Source organism: Octodon degus, unplaced genomic scaffold (assembly GCF_000260255.1).
Source record: "Octodon degus isolate 3935 unplaced genomic scaffold, OctDeg1.0 scaffold00054, whole genome shotgun sequence".
In the NCBI taxonomy this organism is placed as follows: domain Eukaryota; kingdom Metazoa; phylum Chordata; class Mammalia; order Rodentia; family Octodontidae; genus Octodon; species Octodon degus.
Window position 1 is genome coordinate 3945795 of NW_004524630.1, and position 15434 is coordinate 3961228.

At 45.0% G+C, this 15434-nt stretch overlaps 1 protein-coding gene across 1 annotated transcript in view; it reads right to left on the reverse strand.

Annotated features, from left to right (window-relative positions):
- Positions 1–1808: 1808 nt before the first annotated feature.
- The window catches only part of LOC111817301 (lipoxygenase homology domain-containing protein 1-like), a 57645-nt gene continuing 44019 nt past the window's right edge, over positions 1809–15434 (reverse strand). Inside the window, exons 6-7 of the mRNA XM_023717688.1 lie at positions 12046–12200; positions 1809–2672 (exon numbers count right to left, since the gene is read on the reverse strand). Coding sequence (XP_023573456.1) covers positions 2603–2672; positions 12046–12200 — 225 coding nt within the window. The 3' untranslated portion in view covers positions 1809–2602. The remainder of the gene's footprint in view (positions 2673–12045; positions 12201–15434) is intronic.

Here is a 15434-nt window from a genome sequence, read left to right on the forward strand (position 1 = left end):
GTCATTGTGAAGATGACAGAGTTGATTTATTTGAAACAGACTATACAGTCAGTACTGTATGTGTTCACACTAATGTTGCCATTACGGCTTCAGCTTCACTTTGTACCAGGGATGCAGGCAGCACTTAGGGCATGAGAAGATGTCATTTAATGCATGACGCGGCTGTCTGCAGTGATCCTTCACAAGGACCTTAAGAGAACAAATTAGAATGAGCATTTACATCTACCCTGCAATATAAATGTATTAGCTTTGATGAGGGGTTTATCGTAATGGCAAGATGTAGGGGCAACCTGCAACAGGCACAGTCCACAAGAAATTCAGTCTAGTTCATCTCACAATGATGGTCAGTCTAACTGAGTAATGCAGCAGTTCTTCTATGAGAACAATTTTTACCTATATGAGTTATTAATAATTGAAATTATAAGATATTATGATTAGGAACTATATCTTCTTGTGGGAATTAACTAAACAAAAATGAGAGTGACATAATTATCCTGGGTGTTAATCACCACAGTTGCTCCTTCCTTCGTCTGCCCTTTTGTAGACTTGCATAACACTTTGGTCTTTTCTTCCTACCGCACTACCCAGAAGGCCGTGGGGTTCATTACCCACTTCCTACACTTGAGCTGTACAAATCTGCAACTCTCGCTCTCTTTTCAGCATTCCTAGCCACAGCACAGCCAAGCCTCAGGATTCCACGGCTGCCCTCCCTGCTTCTTGCCACACCAGAGGCTCTTGGGCATCCCTGTAAGAGTACTAAAGCATTTGCAGGGTCATGGCCCAAGAAATATTAAGGAACAGTTCTTCAGAATTTAAAAACTAAATAAAATAGAACCATCCACAAATTGTTATACCTTATGAATAAAACAAGAAAAATTAATTATAAATAAACGAGTAATAATAGTTCATTTTAATCAAGATTATATATAATAAAGAGCAACTGAGCAACCTCTACATAAACAAACACCTGTAGAAGACAGTTTAGTTAAGGCCCACACATGGATGTGAATTATGTGACTTAGATTTTTGTGTGTGTATGTCTTAGATTATTGACAAACAGCTCTTGGCATCTTCAGCTTTCTTTACAATATCTAGTTTAAAATTATCATATATGTCTCATCAAGTTCTGGAAGTGAAGGACAATCTTTCTATTTAAGATATCATTTCAGGGGCCAGGAAGATGGTTCAGTGGAATAAGCACTTCCCTGGCAAGGACCTGAGCTCAATCCCCAGTTCCGCAAATAAACAAAAAATAAAGATATAATTTCAAGTACTATTACTTAAAAAGTTTAAACACCAGAATGTTTGAGGACTTTTAAAATTACTAAAAGACCCTGAGAGATTAGTAAAATCATGCCCATCCACACACACTCCTCCCTGTAAAATTAGCTTCAAACTGTAAAAGATGAACACAAGTACAATCTCTTGGATAAACAAGTGCAGATGTAACTTCAACCCAGTCGCCATGGAGGACATGAACTGTTTGTATCTCTGCAGCCATTGCAATAAGTGTAAGCCCTTAAGAATATAATAATATTAACATTAACCTTTGCTTAGTTTCAAATTACTCAACAAAATACACATTTTAAAATTTTTTTAGATTTTTATTTATTTGGTACAGGGTCTTGCTACACAGCTTGGGCTCATAGTGATCCTCCTGTCAGGCATACACCACCATGCTCAGTTTGAGTGGCCAACACGGTGTCCCTAGGGCAGGGCCAGCATAGCATGTGGCAGCAGGGATTGAACCCGGATCCCCGCGCTTGCCAAGCAGGCAGTTAGACTGCTGAGCTATCTCCCTAGCCCAAAATACACATTTTTAAAGCAGAGGTTTACTTATCTGCATGCATATATATGTTCATCTCATTCAGATCAGCTTTAAACGGTGCATATTGATAACACAATTCCTGGTTGATTTGAAGAGATCTAATAGACAAAGCTAACTGCAAAAGATTTAAAAAGAAAACGTAGAAACTAATATGTAAACCAACAAAAAAAAGTGCAACTAATAGAAATTCATCACTTGGAAAAGGGTTACTGCCCCCACATATTAAATCAATTAAAGGAAGCATTAAGCAAAAAGCATTTGGGACTAAAGTTGCTTGTTGGCTTATTTAAATGAAACTATGTAATCAACAGCTTCAGTGCAGTAAAAATGTGGTGTGAAGTTGTGCAAGACAGGTGACCAAGACAAGGGGATGCAGTGTCGGAATGTGAAAAGATGAAAAACAGCAATAACACTTGCCATTTTCTTCTTCTTGTATTTTAAGCGGATGATTTATTTGCATTTCTGCAAAAATAAAAGTGAAGTGCAGTTAATAATAGATCTGTCTGATGATTTTGTAAGTGGGGGGGGGGAAGAAGTGTGAGCTCAGCTCTTCAGCAGTGGCAAATCCTTCGGCTGAGTTTTACACAGTAGAGCAGAAGGCATTGCCAGGACAACTCTAACAGGGATGTGTGTTCGCACTGTGAAGAATGACTGGAGACCTGATCTCAAAAGGCAAGCTAGCGGAAGCGCTGATCTGAGGGTCACTGGGAGCCATCTTCCAAGGTGTCCAGATGGGACCAAGTCATCTTGCACTTTCTTCTACTGATGGTTTCATTAATCCTCACCTTGATGATAAAGTTCAATTTCTGAATAAATTATTCCTTGAGACATAAAGGGAATCCACCTGAAGAATATGAAAAAATAAAAAACATAATTTATTTTCTTGATTTTTTCCAATTAGCTTGAATCTGCATTAATTTTCCATATTGCAAGGTAACTATAAAAACTGCTTCTGTACAGCCAAACACAATCCAAAGTACTGCACGCTCAACATTAGGCTAAAAATAGTATCAAAACAATGCCTGGAATAATAAAATATATCTGTCTGGCTTTATCAGTTCTCACTCACTAGCACTTGCAAATGCCACTGCGGCTGCAGTAGAGCACACAAAAGACCTAGGTTGAACAAAGGCAAGGACATATTTAAGGTCTTGGGCCATCTAGAAAATGTAGCCTACCCGACTCCCGCGGCTTGTTACAAAAATAATTCCACCATTTTCATGTTTCCTGTCTGAAAGTCTCCGTGTTGCTTTTACATGGCTTCCTCTAAAATGTTCTTAAGTACCTTCAAAAAGAATTGTATTGCCTTAAAGTGTAGTGAAAATGCTACCATTCTGGAAACCACGCACCTGCTCATAGCTCACAGATACGTTCCCCCAACACAGACAGACTTCTGTGTTAGAAACTCTCTGTGGCAAGAAAAAGTCAATATTAGAGTCAGCAAACCCACATTCCCACATTTCTGTGTTCTTACCCTCTTAAAGCTTAGTTTTGCTGACTAAATTACCTGCTTCGTAGAGTTTTAGGAAGCTGAAATAAAACACCATGCAAAGCCTTTTATAAGCTATTACGTGGAACATAAACGTCATTATTTCACCACAAACCCCCCAGCTACTGCTGTCCTACACTGACCCTTTGTTCCTTCCATTTGCCAGCCATCTGTCCACTCAGCGAGCATGGGGAAAGGGCCTGCTGTGTGCCAGGCCCTTTGTTAACTGCCGAAGGTGCTTCCAGAGCAGAGGAGGGGCCTGCCGGGTAAAGCCATAAATGCGATGCAATACTGAGTGATGCAAGCAGTGCAGACAGAATAGGAGCAGGGAAGACAAGAATGCTCAGCTCAGCGGCATAACGGGAAGTGCAAAGGAATAGGGAAGGAGAAACTTCATCAGGAGGTGGTCTCTGAGGCCAAGTTTGAACAATAAATAGCCATGTGACAGGCAGATGAGGTCAGAAGGACACCACAGCATGCGAGAGGGGCACTGCAAGGCACAGAGATACGGCAGGCTCCCATGCAGCTAAGCACAGGATGCTGCTGGATAAGCAGGGCTGTGAGCAAGTAGGCAGGAGGAGGTGAGGCCGTGTGGCCTCCTTGCGGAAGGAGTCGCAGAATCGGCGGATCCCAAGGAAGTCAGAGGCAGAACTTTACCATCCTGGCCCTGAAATCACCAGGTGGAGATCAGATATGGGCTGTAAAGGTGAACTGCGCCTCCTCCAATCTTACCCAATTGTCACTCCATTCATCTGCCAACTTGTCAAAAGCTACTAGAGACCCGGTTTCCTGCTGGCCACTGCAGCTCTATGTGCCCTCTCTTCCTCCTTAGAGTCTAGCATCACATGCTATAATTTAGTTTTCACACTTAACCCATCATCACGTAAGCTTGCATTATTAGTTGAGTTTTGCTTAATGCGACCATCTTTCCAATCAGATTATCTCCGTAATGAGCTCGTCAATCAAAATACAGGCTGCTGGTTTTATGCTTAGGCTCTGGCCTTGCTTGGAAATGTGTGCCTTATCCCAGCTGCTCCGCAGCTGAGGCAGCAGGACATCGTAGGACAGCAGGCAGCAGGACGTCAAGCTTGAGCAATTTCCTGTGGCAAATGAAACAGCTAGGCTGCAGCTCCGTGGGAGAGTGCTTGGCCAGCATGCGCGAGGCCCTGGGTCGCAGCCCAGGGCCATGAAAGCCAAGGAGGAAGGGAGCAGGCATAGTTCCAGGTTAGAAGTGGAGTCAGTCTCATTCCAAACCTTACTAATTGTACAATCTCAACGCATATTTTCCCTTGATCTTTCTAAGCCTCAGTTTTCCCATTTGTACACTCTGGATAATAATCGTCATCACCATCATCATCATCATCATCATCATCATCATCATCATAGCAATAGTGATAATAATAATAATACACAATAGGAATGCAGGTTTAAATGCACAGACACAGGGGCCAGGGAGATGGCTCAGTGGAATAAGCGCTTCCCTGGCAAGCGCAAGGGCCTGAGTTCAATACCTGGTTCCGGGAAAAAAAAAAAAAGTAAATGCACAGACACTTACAATATCTGACATATGATAAATGGCTACTAAATGTCAGTTAAGACTGTATTTTTCCATTGCCAAATGCAGCACCTTATACACAGTTGACAGTGTAGCAAATACATCTGCAGTGACTGGCAGCCAACAAGCAACCATGCCTCCTCTCTTGCTGTGCTGGAAGAGGTGGCCTTGAACACCATTTCTGGCACCAAGGACCTACCGGCTGGAGAACACAGCGATGCCCCACCCAGGCCTTCCCAGAATCCTGACACAGATACAGATCAGCAGCCACAGGAGGCCCCATGGCACCACAGTGGCCAGTTGGTGCCACTGAACCCAAAGCCAGTCACAAGCCAGTGACACCAGAGAGCAGGACCTGACCTACAGAAGGGCGGAGGCTTTTGACAAGGAGATACTGTAACAACGCAGACCTGCTGAGCTGCATTGGATGAGATTAGCTAGTCTGCAATGCCCAGCTCTAGTTCTTAAACTGGCTCCTCCTATGAATGTCACCTGCAAAGCTGTCCTTTCTAAGACTAGCTTTAAAGGATTTCTCCTTCCTGCTACCAAGCCAGGGTTTATAAACTTTTAAAAAAGAAATAAATCACACTCTCTGGTCTTGTCTCTAGTCAATCCTTGAAAATCTCTTGTATGATTTTTATCACAAGATACTGGCCAAAAAGCAATATTATGACCCTTAAACCCACAGAAACACTGAGCGCCGGATGCCCATTAAAATTCCCTTCTAGATCACTGTAGGCTCAGATTTATTAAAAGCTTGCAGTCATCGAGGCTATTCATTTACACAATCTCCTCCAGGGGAGATTCAGTCTATGAAAACTTCAGTAGTTCCATACTGTCACCAGATCTTTGGTCTAAAAAAAAATCCCTTAACCATTTAAGGGCTGCTTGCAGTTGCCTAGATAAGAGCTAGCTGCAGCCTGTGCCCAATTTCTTCCATGGATATTTTCTACACCCAAAGTGTGGCAATAAACCCTCAGAAACAGAAACTAGCCGAAGAGAACTAAGCGCAGTTAGGACAGACTGTGAATCACGCCTTCCATCAGCACAAGAACGCTCCCCACACACGCCCCGAACAGGACCCAGAACCCCAGGGAGCAGCCGGGCTTGAGAGGAGAAAGCAGATGGGAAAGCAGGCCCCGGAAGCAGGCCGGAAAGCCTTCGGCCCAGACGTCGGTCGCACTGGTAGGGAGGCACCAGCACAAGCAAGCCTCCTCTGGCGACAAGCTGCCCTCTCGCCGGGCTGTCTAACAGAAAGACAGAAAACAAGTTCTCCGCGTCTCTGAGATCGGAGTAGACACACTAGGAGTGGGCTTGGGTGGGCCTCCACGCAAGCCAAGCGGGCTGGGGCAGAAGCAGCAAAGGCCGGGAGGGGCAGAGCCTGCCTTTTCTTGGGGACGCAGTTAGACAGGGCGGCTGCTCATTCTGCTGACACGGGGAGAGAAAGACGCGAGGCCCTGCACCTCCCCCAGCGGGAGCGCGAGGCCTCGCCCTGCCCCATTCTGTCAGCTCCCACCGTCACTACCTGTCACTTTCGCACCAAGGAACAGCTCAAACTGACAAAGGAGTGCACAGAAATCTGCAGCAGAACCAATACATGCTCAGAATAGCAAGCAATGATTAACAGTGGCCTCTTTGGGGGAAAATTAATAAAGTTAAATGATCCTTCACTGTCTCATGATAATTTTTATTATTCTTTTCTCTCTATAAAATAATTTTATATTTCTGTACTTAAAATCCCCACATCATTTTTTACTTGCGTTACTAATCATCTCTTCCTATCACCCAGATATAGAAAACACAACCATTTGTACATAGGCTAAATATTTTGAAAGTAAATAAATTCATAATTTTTTAAAGAGACATCTGTGGGTGCTATAGAAGAAACTCAAAGATTAGGTGACAGCGACGGCTTCTCCCAACACGGGATTCTGGTATGTTTTTCATTACCTTCTTCTTTCTTTCCTTCTAGCCTTCTCCTATTTTTCTATACTGCCTGAGTCCCGCCTTGGTATAAGAAACCCTGCTAGACAATAAAAAGAAATGCGTAAGTCCCTTCCCTGAAGACATTTTTATCACCTGGTACCTGAGGCAGACACACTCCCTGAGACAGTAACTGACACTACATGACCAGAGCTGCACAGAGGTTTAAATCAAACCTGGGAGGATTTTTTTGAAAAGGTGCAGACAGGGCAAGCAGAGAAAGCTTCATGGAATGGAAAGCAGTTGGCCCGAGGCTTTGGAAGGTAAAGATTTCAATAAGCAGAGAAAGGATAAAAGGATAAACTGGGCCAAGCTCTGTGAGCTACGGCTAGCAACGTCCCTGGAGAGTATTTAGGCAAGGAAGCAAATGGCATTTTCCTAAGGAGAACTAAAAGAGGATGCTGGAAAGTTCAGTGACTGGGGGGGGGGGGGGGGAAGGATAATTCGTTTTAAACCTGTCATCGCAGACTACCCCTTCACCCCGGGATGGCCCAGGTGTAAAGTCCCCATTGCAGCCTTAGAGATGCAAGAGAAGGGCACGGTTTCAACAGGCCTCGCAGGCTCTGCTCCTAGCCACTTCACCAATGGTTACACAGCCCTGCCTGACAGGACCTAACTTAGAATTCACTCAAAGCGTGACTCACCTACCACACACACAGAGCACCCGCTACATCCTCTGTCTGTGGACAGGGAGGGGCTTTGCTGATGAGCTCCTGAAGGCCTTCTGGTAGGATGTCCTTGGAAGAACCACCAGGGACGACACAAGGCTACTAGGAAACTGCTTCATGAGTGGTAAGAGTGGACCCTGGAGGAGGGACTGTTAGCACTGCAGATTCTCAAGAACCTCTGTCGTCCAGTGTGGCCCTGCTGGTACTTGAGACCTTGGTAATGGAGCAGTAGAGAAAGTGCGCCTTCCCGCTACACAGCAGTGACAGAGATGTCACTGTCATAGGAGGTCATCTAGCAACTTTAGTTTCTCAAGGCTAAGATATATCCTGAGATAAGCCACATTTTTCTTAAAAATTCACACCTCTGTCAATTCTAAAAGTAACTATGAGGCTCTTTGTTATTACTAACAGTTGAATTTGATAATTTCATGGTCGTTTTTCTGTATGTGTCTCAGTGAGCTCAAGGCAGAGTTAGACCATGTAGACTCAATGTTCTCATCCCACATACACCACATATGCCATTTCCCTTTAGAGTTCATGGTGTCTTGATTGATGCCCCTGGTTCAATGTATTACACATATTGATTTAACCTTTAATTCCAGGAACCACAATAGTGACTGAAAGTTAAGGATACTGATCAGGCAGCCTTGAGGGAAAGTCTGCCAAAAATTAGAAAAGTAGGACAGACAGACAGAAAAACACATACACGCATCTCCTTCAGCAGAGTGGGTGCCAAGTTAACACCTCACATCCTGTGAATGGCACACAGGAAAGTGGCATTTACCCAACCTGATGTGTCAGAAGACTTCCCAGCAAGCACTACGGTTTACATCAACTCCCTAGCAATATAATGTTGAACGCTTTCAGGAACCAGGAAAAGGCCAAGAGCTAGGTGAAAGGAGACAGGTTGGCATCCACTGAGGACACACTGATGGTTGAGGGAGCAGAAAAGATCTGTGTCTGAGATGCTGGATAAAGTGGGCTTCGGCTACAATGGTCCCCACAGAGGGCAACTCCAAGAGTATGGTAGGGTGCTTAGCTGCCCCTTCCCAAAAATCTGCCTCATCTATGCCCAAGAGCCCAGTTATTTTAGTGGAATAACAGGCCCTCTCCCTGGGAGTTAGCAGGAAGGCACTGAGGACTGGGAAACTGCATGTAGACCTGGGGTGGAGGCAGGATTCCACACCCAGGGTACCCAGCATTTGCTGGGGGCTGACTCTACTCATAGGAGACTTCCTTAAGTCTTTTCACCCCCCACTTTACCCAAAGGAAATGATGTCAACTATTAAAAGTGCAACAAATACTGAATGGAAATTGGGCAAGAACACTTTAGAGGTGTCAGTTACAGTATCAACTCAGGAATACTGAAGTACCTCCTTTTTGTTCTAGAGATTAATATGCCTCAGGGTCACTCTACCTAAATCAAGGCCGACCAAGATTTAGTATCAAGAAGACAAAGCTGGCCATGTCTCTCTACCTTGACAAATCAAGTTATGTTTGGATTTTTTAGTCAGTTCTTTGCATTTAACCTTTCAATTTCTGCACCCATAAATTCTCCTTCTATTTACTATTGCCATTGGTAAGGCCTTTATCTCAAAAACCTTGCTCCTGAGAGCCCCATCAGTGTCATGTCCAAAACCAGTCAGGACTAGAAGTCAACATTAAGGTTCCAGGCTTTCCTCGTGCATAGGCAGCAAAGGGTGGCTGTAACTGCTTGCATATCTGGACCTCCCAGGACCAGAAGGGTCGAGAGATACACATTATAAACCACAGTTACATCTCTGCACATGAATACTGATATGCACAATATGCTCACATAGTGCTATGAGTTTGATAATGCAGAAAAACAGTGATCACTAAGTTATCGCTAACTTATAGCATTATGGTATCTGCTCAGATAGTGTTCCCTCCAAATTCACACCAACTTAAAACCTAAGAATGTGATGTTTTATGGAAGCAGTGACTTGCACATATAATTAATTAGGTAAGCTGAGGCCACCCTGGAGGACAGTGGTCATAGTCCAAAGACTAGCGTCCTGTAAGGACAGACGCAGACACAAAGGAAAGGTGGCCATGCGACAGCAGAGGGAGGTAGAGACCTGATGCACCTGCAAGCCACAGAGTGCCGAGGATTGTGAGCAACCACACAGAAGCCGGGAGAGGTCAGGAGGGATTTTTTTTCTCCGGCTCTGTAGAGAAAGAATGGCTTTGCCAACATCTGGATTTCTGACTGCTTGCTCTAAACTGTTAGAGAATGCATTTCTACTCTTTAAAACATCAAGTTTATGGGATTTTATTACAGGAGCCACAGGAAACTACAGTAATACAGTACATAAGAATTCCCAAATTAGTATGTACTTGAATATTGACCTTATTCAAATACAAATTTTTCTTGCTCCAAACCCACATAGCCAAACTTTCTGTGTAAAGGGCAGAAATTCATGGTGTGTACTGTTATCTATAAAGGCACAAAAGTAATATTTTCAGGTATAGAGATAAAATAGAACCCTAATGGTGTGGGTGTCCCCTGAAAGAGGGAGAGGAGAGGGACCTGCAAGCTGCAGAAGCATCTGTGTGCCCAGCAGCGCCTCCCCCGAGCTCTGCCTGCCTCTGCACCCAGGCACTCCCTTCCACTTGGCTCTGAAAGGCCATGCATGTGGGGTCCTTCCCCCCTACCTCAGATGCACTATAAATTCTTGCCTGGAGGAAGCTCCAGGAGAAATGAACGGGGTTAGCTTCCCATGTCCTTCCTGGAATATGCCCTCCTAGGCATTTCTGCCTCCTGCATCCCAGACAAATTACAGGCATCCCTGGCTTCCTGGGCCCCTGGACCCCAGGCTGCAAGGAGCCTGTGCAGACCAGCTCCTGCATGCAGCCACAGGGCCTCTCTTCTCCTCCTAAGTACACAAGCTTCCTTGCAGGATGCTATTATTAGCCTTCTGCATGAAGACAGCAGGCTCTGGGCACCAAGGGGCCACTGGGCATGGCAGCAGTGTAGTCCTTTCTGCTGTGGAAAGGAAGCTGCCCCATTCCTGCTCCACTCTTGGAATAACATGCTTCTAATTCTTTATGAAGAGTATCGGAAGGAATGAAGTTTTATAACTACTTTCTTCATGAGAATTTTGTATGAAGGAGCACTGGCTACTATTCCTTCATGACTACTTGTGCACGGCATGAATGTTAGTGTCGGAAGGTCAGGGTGATGCATTCTGGCCTGTTATTCTTGGTCACTTAATACACTGTGTAAAGTTTTTCAGATGGAATCCACCGGCACTAATTAAGCTATCCCTGTGTCTCCTCACAATAAGACACAAGGTAGCAAAGAAAGGCAAGTGAGGGCAGTGGGCAACGTGGTGGAGGCTGCACTGACCGCACAGAATGAATGTATGCGCAGATACTAAGAGCGACAATGCATACATCTAGAAGCCCCTCAGTAAATTTCATATTTTTATAAAAAATAAACTAAGCTTATGTGACAGAGTACAGCAGAAGGAGAAAGTACTAGACGAAGCGCGCCCTGGTGATGGACAGGCCTGGGGAGCAGTCCGCAGCTGCCACCAGGACCTTAGGCGGGGAGCGCAGGTCACAAAGCGCTGGGTGACCCCAGGGAGAAGGGGAAATAAGCTTGGTTGTACTTTCAAGTCCACACCTTTGGATCGCCCGATGCTGCTGCCTTGCCTAATTTATTTTTTGCTTCATTTCCTATTGAAAATCCATTTAGACAAAGGGCTACAGGCATCTCCCAACTCTGACAACAAAGCCCCATTTCTCACCCACGTACCCACAACAGGTAGGGTCTTCATGGAGAAACTATTCACCCTTGAGTCCACTTACAAGTCTTCTCCCCTGTAATGGAGAGACTAAGCGAAAGTAGCCGTCAGCGCCCACGCAGCCAAAGGCAGGAGTCTCCCTGAGATCACGGCGCCCAGCAGAGCTAGAGAGTAGAGCTTCTTCCTGTGCCAAGAAGGGCAAGGAAGCACGGAAGGTCTGGGGGCGAGAGGTGAAGAGGGAGGAACTGGCGCGATCCGGGCTCAGGCACAGGAGCGCGGGCCCGGGCCGGGGCGGATGGAGGGCTTCCGGCGCCCACCCGAGCGGGCTCAGGTGGCAGCGCACCCTGTCCTCATTGGAATCTTGGTCCTCCACACACTTGCCACTAGAGTTCTTCTCTCTAACATTCTCCACTCTAATCCTCTTCAGAAATTATTGTAACACCACTTTAGTAACTTAAAGAAGTCAAAATTTAAACAAATATTCTCTATATTTATGCAAGAATGTTAAATATTAAACTTTTGGCCTTTTGTAACACACAGAGTATGTTGATTAACTGATATTACAAGATAAAACTTTCTTAAAATGCTTCGTAAGTGATGGTTACTTAAACACACAGCCAATGACAGTTCAACCCTGAGTAGATGATGCAACTCCATAAGCTACACACGCGCACACACACACACACACGGGCACACACAACCCAGTGCCACACACCACACACTCCTCTGAAGTACTGCCGAGACCCCCTTACCTCTCACAGGTGAAGACGGACTCCGACTCTGTACCCGGCTCTCTGACGACAACCTTCTCACAGTACCAGTACTGGGACTCGTCACGGGCCTCGCAGCGCAACAGCACCTTCTGCAGCTTTCCGAGCGACACTGCTTCCACCTCAAATCTGTCGATCTGGCACAGGAGACAGAAAGACCACGGCACCAGCTGGAGCCCCGCAGGAGGAAGGCACCGCCCACGGCTGCCACAAGCAGCGCAACGTTTTAAAAACATAATGTTACTACAGTTAACGTCAAGGAAGGCAGAAAGGGAAGAAAGTAAATTATTTTTATCTATTAAGACATGCTATTCTCTCTCTCTCTCTCTCTCTCTCTCTCTCTCTCTCTCTCTCTCTCTCTCTCTCTCTCTCTCTCTCTCTCTCTCTCTCTCGCCTTATGCTGTCCCAGGATCTCCAGTGAGAAAAGACCACGCTCCGCAGCTTGAGCTATCCCTGTCGCTCTCTGGTCCCCTCCACCCTGGCCGGAGTCGCGGTTCACCAGCAAGTGCGTCCACCACAGGACCGACGGGACAGCACGTCCTGTCCAGACCCTGGCACACTGGGAAGCAGAGGACCCTTCCTCATTTCCCCTCCTCCTTTCCTTCCAGAAATCCTTTTCCCACCTTAGCTCTCAATATGAACATAAAGCACATTCTGCAACTGGTTTGCAAAAGCATCCTCTAGTCCTCCTTCCTAAATCAAAGAATTCTGCTATGGGGCTTTAGAGATAACGTCACACTCATGTGATCTGTGGCACTCACCCTTTCTTGCCCTATTTCTCTTTTTCATTTCTATTGCTCTGAATCCCTCCTGCTCCTCTCACCATACACAATGAGAATTAACCTGAATATCATTAATGTTTAATTTTCTGTCACCTAACATATTGCGCTTCTGAGAATTCTCAATAGTGAAATAATAGAGATCTTTCTAAACAATTCTTAATTACCTAAGAATATCTGGATAGCTTCTCAAGTTATATTTCTTTCCTTTTTCATTTATTTTTTCTTTCTGTCCTTTCTTTCAACCCCTGGGGCCCATAACCTCTCAAACTTTTTCTCCCTCATTTGTGGGTATAAATATAACATCTATCATGAAAATCTGTTTTCTTCCTATATTCTCCTTGGCTTTTTCCTTATCTTTTTTTCTTCTCCTAATTCCCAGTGTATTCTACATCATTAATATTCCCTTGTATTCCTGACCTATTGAAAAGTTGAAAACCATTTAAATAAGTTTTATGCATTCCTACAGCATGCATTTATCTCTTCAGATGTGGTCAGCAGCAGCAACAGTCACACTGCTAGGAACAGATCTCGGTGGTCTGAGTAGAACGAGCCGGGACCACGACACTGAGGCCATCGCGGGGACAGACCCGCTCTCCAGGACATCTCTGTGACAGAGGCAGAGCTTTCTGTTCCACCACAGCAGAAATCTCTCACACAACAGTGATGGGAAAACAACGCACCAAGATGCCTCTGCCTCAGTGACTCTTCTCTCGTTGCTGGGACAAATACCCACACCCAAAATGAAGGAAAGAAAGGCTGATTTAGCTCACAGTTTCTGGAGTTAGTTCATGCTCAGCTGGCTCCAAGGCAGAGTGGCACAGGGCAGCCTTTCATGGTAGTAGAAGGCAGTAAACAGCAAGAGCAAAAGGGAGGAGTAAGAGCAACAATGGCAGCAGAGAGCAAGGCTGTCCCTTAAGTTGCATTCAGGCTCTGACCCAAATTAGGAGTAGCACTCACACCCATAATTCCAGCAGCACTCATACCCATAATCCCAGCACTGGATCATGAATTAATCACAAAATCTAGAAGTGGGCCACATGACTGCACAAGACTTTTGGGGGACAACTAGACACAAACCATAACATTCCACCTCTGGACCCCTAAATTCTCATGCACATCACTTTGTACAAAAGGCATTTTAGCCCATTTCTAAGAGTTGCCAAAGTCCTAACAGTTACAGCATGGCTGAAAAGTCCGCGTCCCAAGGCTCCTCCAAGATTGAAGGCAAACTCTTAGGTGTGAGCCCCAGAACAAATGAAAAGTTAAACATTTCCCACATTCAATGGCACAAGAAAAGTATTACCATTCCAAAAGGCACAAACAGCAGGATACCAAGCACTAGGACCAAAGCAAGTTCAAAATCCAGAAAGGCCAACATTAATTCCTGTAGTTCCAAGTGTGACATCTGAAGCAATCTGTGGCAAATCATTAGTTCTATGTGGCTCCACCTCTGTGGCATTCTTGGTGGTAGCTCCCATGACTTCTCTCTTAGGCTGGATTTGCTTCATCTGCAGTTTCCCTTAAATGATCCACATTCCTGGGTTTTCCAGACTTCTTGGGTTTCCACTGAATAGGCTTCTCACTCACAGCTTCACACACTGCCCTCCCAGGGGCACACAGCCTGGCCTCCCAGGACTTCTCCTGAAACCAAGGTGAACACCTTCTTAGCCTCAGAACTCCTGCATTCTGCAAGCACCTAAAGTCAACGCCATGTGGATGATGCCAAGGCCTGCTGCCAGCCAGAGCAGTAGCCAGCCTTTATTCTCTCTTGGCTGTAGGGGTTGAGAGAGTATGGATTGCTGAGCACTTTGACCCTGATTCGAAGGGATAAATTCTCCATGCTAGCACCATTCTGGAACCTGGTGTGGCTGCTTCCATCATTCTGGAACATGGGGTCCTGCGGCTTTCCCCTTAAGGCGAAGTCCTTCATCCTTGCAATTGTGAGCCTGCAAAAGGTGGAGACCTGCTGCTTCTTGTGATGCCCTCAGGCCCTCCTTTCCATTATCTTGTTCCTTCCTGGCAATCCTGATCCTTTCAGCTCTACCTTTGCATTCCATAGCTTTACTGGGGCTTCCTTTCTGGCCAAACTCATTTTAAATCATCCTGTAGGGCTTTTTTCTCTTGATTCTCAACATAAATCTGACTAAAGGCCCCAACAATAGCCATGCCGCTGACTCAAAACTCAGCTGCTTTGAAATTTCTTTTGCAAATCCACTGTGCTTAATCTCATTCTCAGGCAAAGTCTCTGGACACAAGCAAAATTTAGACAAACTTTCTATCAAGCTGTAACACAAATTACCTGGAGTCCAACAACCAAGGCAGTCCTTTTTTTTTTATAGAAATTTATTTATTTATTTATTTATTTATTTTCCCACAATTTTATTGAGAAATAAATAGCAATGAGAGAGTTTCAAACCAAATAGGTAGGACAGTTTCAATAATTAACACAATGCATACATTCTTCCTAGTGGTTAATTGCTGTACAAGATGTGGACATGATATCCTATTTACAAACACCATTAGAACAAATCCCTCTATTCATTAAGAGAAAGTAACTATATATCTATCCTAACCACTTTGAATACACAG